This window comes from Prosopis cineraria, unplaced genomic scaffold (genome assembly GCF_029017545.1).
Source record: "Prosopis cineraria cultivar Desert tree isolate PC_DT_omini unplaced genomic scaffold, ASM2901754v1 PC223, whole genome shotgun sequence".
In the NCBI taxonomy this organism is placed as follows: Eukaryota; Viridiplantae; Streptophyta; class Magnoliopsida; order Fabales; family Fabaceae; genus Prosopis; species Prosopis cineraria.
Genome location: NW_026555550.1, coordinates 15,302 through 20,239, shown reverse-complemented (window position 1 = coordinate 20,239; position 4,938 = coordinate 15,302). Strand labels below are relative to the sequence as shown.

General features: G+C 35.6%; 1 protein-coding gene across 3 annotated transcripts; it reads left to right on the top strand.

Annotated features, from left to right (window-relative positions):
- Positions 1-349: 349 nt before the first annotated feature.
- On the top strand, positions 350-3,841 carry LOC129295942 (GRF1-interacting factor 3-like). Of its 3 annotated transcripts, none has more exons than XM_054934539.1 (6): positions 350-482; positions 590-677; positions 836-934; positions 2,332-2,408; positions 3,011-3,095; positions 3,178-3,841. In XM_054934539.1, exons 3-6 carry the CDS (start codon positions 857-859, stop codon positions 3,577-3,579), a joined length of 642 nt encoding a protein of 213 aa, XP_054790514.1. In that variant the 5' UTR covers positions 350-482; positions 590-677; positions 836-856; the 3' UTR covers positions 3,580-3,841. The 3 variants fall into 3 exon arrangements, with proteins under 3 accessions (XP_054790514.1, XP_054790512.1, XP_054790513.1); XM_054934537.1 differs by having other exon boundaries at positions 3,169-3,841; XM_054934538.1 differs by having other exon boundaries at positions 480-501; positions 3,169-3,841.
- Positions 3,842-4,938: the final 1,097 nt, after the last annotated feature.

Sequence of the window (4,938 nt, the reverse complement as noted above, 5' to 3'; positions counted from 1 at the left end):
TATCTTGATAGCAAATCACAACTTTGTATGTTAATTTCTTATTTATTATTGTATTGTTGCGAATATAAGAAGAAAAGTTGTGAATATTTAAACAAAACTTATAAAATCATATATTTTTAATAAAAATAATTTAATAATTTATATAAATTTATTAATAATAGAAAAATCCTTAAAGACTTAAAAAAATTATGGCTCTTTAAAAATAAAATTATTATTTATATATTTTAAAATAAATTTATTGTCATTTTTTCATATACAGTCACATTTAAACTAAAAATAAAAAATTTGCTCAGCATTAACTTGAGCCATCTAAGGATTGGGATTACTCAGACTCTGTCATGAAGGGTTTGGATTTTGAAATAAATGTTTGTGCTACACACAACAATCTCCAAGGGAGGTTCAAGGAAGCCACCGTTAGACTCAGACGTATAAATATTGATGGCTGGATGGAGCTTGAAGTCGTCCGAAGCAGACCATAACTGGTAAACTTCGTTAAGTTTGGTAAATTTTAGGAGCAAAGCACTTGATTACGCTGATATTCCTTTTTGTTTCTGTTTTTAAGTTAAGCTCTCTTGTCTTAATATTCCAGAGACATCGTCGACTGTCGAAAGATCTCGCAGAATCGGATACCATTAGTCTCACTTGCTGCGCCTACCTACTCCTAACCTAGGACTCTGGTTTTCTCTCTATTTCTGTTTCTCTTGCTCTCAGTGTTATCTTCTTTTCCTTCTGAATTTAGTTTTGCTGAAGGATTTTACGTTGGGTATTTGCATTGGGGTTAGGGTTTTATCTGTTGTGGATTGTCGAATTAGGGTTTTTCCCCTATTGATTTCAGTGAAAATAACGAAAGTGGAAGATGCAGCAGCAACCACAAATGATTCCTGTGATGCCTTCCTTTCCACCCACAAACATAACCACCGAGCAGATTCAGAAGGTATTGCTTTTTAAATCCCATTATCTATTTCACAGGTAGCCTGCAGCGAAAGCTGGGAGTGGTAACTTTAGACATGACAGATTCTTTACTCTTGTAACTTAGAAGCCTTCGGTGACGCTTTGTGGGTTGGTATGTTTTGGGCTATTGTTCAACTGCGAAGGAAGCGAATCGCTTATTGAAAATCTCTTATGCGTTAACCGTTTGCTGTTTTCTTAAAACAGTAGAGAGAACTTCTTCAGGGACATTCAATTATAAAACTCACACCTGCTTAAAAATCGTTTCTTTCATTATGGGCCAGCTGCTATGTAAGGGTATGGTTAATCAATTTCACTTGCGAGGTTCATGATAAAAGTAGCATCTCTAAGAATTAAAATTTTCTACACCCTGGGAATTGAAAAAGGGAAGATTGGATAAGAGCTCCATCTAGTTGACAAGGCATATGGCATTTTCAATCTGTTGCCTCTTTGATCGTGGCTTTACTATATGCCAATATGTTCAATTATCTCTCTTACCGTCATCTCTCTTGGTCTTCTACCAGTCCAATTATATTTTTCATCATTATTTTCAGTATATCATAGCGTACAACTATTAACGAGTGTTTTTATTTTATTTTTTTAATTTACTTATTCTCCACCCAACAGGATGAGCTTGTTCTTATGAATTTAAATTGAGTGACTGCCATGTTTCATCTCATGTGTCGAGTTCTTTCTCATTATTCTCGGAAATCCATGTTCTGAGTTCTAGCTTGACTGTTGCTTCTACTGTGTGCGAACCACTTAATTGATAACACTCCATTTCAACCTATCTGGTTTATTCTTGGATATATCAATTATCAATGAAGGATCATGAGAGCCTCTTTTTAATAGGAGACTTATGTAATCTTACTTATCAAACTCTAGGAATCTTGTTTAGTTTATGGCACTACAGGGAGTATTTACTTGTATGTTGTTCTGTGGCTGTGGAGTATCTACATGCATAATGGAGGTAAAAGATTATATAAATCTAGCATAACTGTTGGATCTGATTGAATTGTTTTTGCCTTTTATGTAAAGTGAAGGTTTTGAAATTATTACTTTTTAGATATTTGACTGTGTTATCTAACTACAAGACAGTTGCATGAAATGCTACTGTCAAAATATGCTGCATCAATTATTTTCTTTCTCTGTTCCAGGAATGGTGGTTTTTTAGTTGGGAAATTATAGTTCTTATTGTGGTAGAACCCCAATATGGGAAATGATATTCTTTTTATCCATAAATGTCAGCTTAATTAGTTTGCCCCCTTTTTTCACCATTTGTCTATTTTATCTTAACGTCAGCTTCTTGTGCCCAGGCAAGCAATAAGAATTTGTGTTGTTTTATTTGAAAATTTAAATGCCCTTTTATGATATGTTGTGCAGTATCTTGATGAAAATAAGAAGTTGATCCTGGCAATATTGGACAATCAAAATCTTGGAAAACTTGCTGAATGCGCCCAGTGAGTTACTTCTAAAATTCTAATCTTTGTCTGTGCTTCTAATTGGTGCTGTGCTGACTTTTAGCCTGATTTTTTGTGCTTGTAATTGGTACATGTACTATCTCATTATCACCTGCATGTTTTATATCTGTACAATGCATAAACTCCTGCATCAGCTGATAGGAATTGCAGCGTAAACCTTCTACTTGGTTTTGTTGTATTTGAAATCATAGACATCATATAATGTTTGTTTGAAATCAATATGATACGGCATTGAATTCTAAGTATTGATATCAGAAGTCTGTTACTTGCAATGATAACTTCATGCCTTTTAATCTTAACTGCGTTACTTGCAATGCCTAGTTTGTGCTTATTGACATATTAATATTGACAATCAAATTAAGTGATATTTATTGAAAGCAGAGTTTGAATTAAAAAGCAATGTTTATAACGTATTTGGCTTTATTTAATTTTTATTGTTATACCTGATGTATCCAACAAATTGGACGGTATTGTAACCTAATTTCTATTTTTTGTCATAACAAGCAGTTATGTTCCTGTATGCTTGTGTGCATCTGGCTAAGTTTCGTTTGATGTATAAATGTGATATTTTTATGTGTTAGGTACCAAGCTCAACTTCAAAAGAATTTGATGTACTTGGCTGCAATTGCTGATGCGCAGCCACAAACACCAGCCATGCCTCCTCAGGTGGACATTCAGCATATTGAGTTTTTACTTAATCCGTTCACTGCCTTTTCTGATCTGGTTTGCTTGTATAAAGCACTTACAGATGGCCCCACGTCCTGCAATGCAACCGGGATACTACATGCAACATCCTCAGGCTGCGGCAATGGCACAAGCTCAGCAACAAGGTATTTTCCCACCAAAGATGCCGTTGCAGTTTGGTAATCCACATCAAATGCAGGACCCGCAGCAGCAGCACCTACACCAGCAAGCCATCCAAGCGCAGATGGCAATGAGACCTCCTGGAGGGATCAATAATGGCATGCATCCGATACATGGCGAGGCTGCTCTTGGTGGTAGTAGCAGTGGGCCAACTTCATCTTCTGGTGCAAATGATGTTCGTGGAGGTAGCAAGCAAGATGCTGCTGAGGCCGGAACAGCTGGTGGAGATGGCCAGGGTAGCTCAGCAGCTGGGCATAATGGTGATGGGCCAGAAGAGGCAAAATGAGATGACATCGTGTAAGCTTCCTTAAGATACATGTGACTGTTGATAGTAGATTTCTCTTAAAAGGCACCAATAGTGTGATCTGATGACCTTGAATAGGTCAAGCAAAGAACAAAAACTTTCTCTTGATAAACAGGTTAGGCAAGTGAACTTGTGTTGTTAGTATAGTGGCAAGAGGGAGCGGTGGAAGGAAGTGGCTTGTATAATCATGCCCTGTTACATTTGCGATTACCTAAATTGCATGCTGATTTTCCAGACTCTTTCACTGTTGTGTTATATAAATAAGAAATATTAGCCTGTAGAGCAATTTGAAGCAAAAAAAAAAAAAAAACTTATGACTCAGTGCTCCAGGACGCACCTGTTCTGGTTCTCAATGGTTTGGTGTGGGTTTGATCATCGAGCGATTCTATGCATCATTTTAGCATTGGTTATGCTTTTTCCCGACTAAAATAAAGTTCTTGCAAGGCGTGTAACTCATGGGGTGGATTTTATTGGTGCTTTTAAACCGAGCGAGGGACAGAGAGGAAGGGATCGTGGATAATTCGGTGGGTGGCTGAGGATGTTGGATCTGGGAGCATGACATCAAGAGAAGATAAGGGACAAAGAGTGGTCCTTGGCTTTCAAAAGAAGAGCAAAGAAAAAAGTGGTAACCGCCCCCCCAAAAAAAAGCGTTTAAACTAAAAATTTGTTCGGAAAAAAAGGGCAAAACTTATATACTTGTTTTTATATATTTGATATACTTCCATTCATTCAAATTAAAATATATGTATTTTAATATAATGATAATTTTAATAATAGAAATTTATTATAGAATGAATAATATATAATAAATATACATGTTTTAATTTAATTGAAAATAAATATTTTAAGTATATAAAATTAAGTATATGATGTTTTTCTTTTTGTGAAATCTTTCAAAAAGTAATATTGTGGTATAAAACATGACGCGCAATTTAGTGGAAATCAAATATCTTAAACAACAATACTATTTACAGATCAAAAACATCCCATGGATTATAAGGATATATAGGTATAGATTCTCATTAATACAGCTCCTTAGTAAAAAAAGGGAGAATGGAAAATGCAGTTCAGTGTTTGGGCTGAGATATTGACTTGGAAAGATAAAGTAGATCCAAAACCCACGATCACTGCCTGCAGATCTCGAAGTTCATTTCTGAAACTAAAACGTCAAATGCAGTATGAAGAAGCTTCAGATTAAAGAGGGTGGAGGTGGACTATTCAACTTCCAAGTGTCAATTGTCTTGCCCAGGGTATGAAATTATATCAAAGGAGAGTGGAAAACCCCAAGAGTAGTTCAATCTCATTTAATAACACACTTCTATTTGGTAAGATTATGAAATT

Excerpts from the sequence above, each read along its gene's own strand:
- LOC129295942 (XM_054934537.1), top strand. The coding sequence starts at position 857 with ATGCAGCAGCAACCACAAATGATTCCTGTGATGCCTTCCTTTCCACCC. Across the intron at positions 2,409-3,010 it reads AAACTTGCTGAATGCGCCCA|GTACCAAGCTCAACTTCAAA; the intron begins GTGAGTTACTTC and ends TTTATGTGTTAG. Across the intron at positions 3,096-3,168 it reads CACCAGCCATGCCTCCTCAG|CACTTACAGATGGCCCCACG; the intron begins GTGGACATTCAG and ends GCTTGTATAAAG.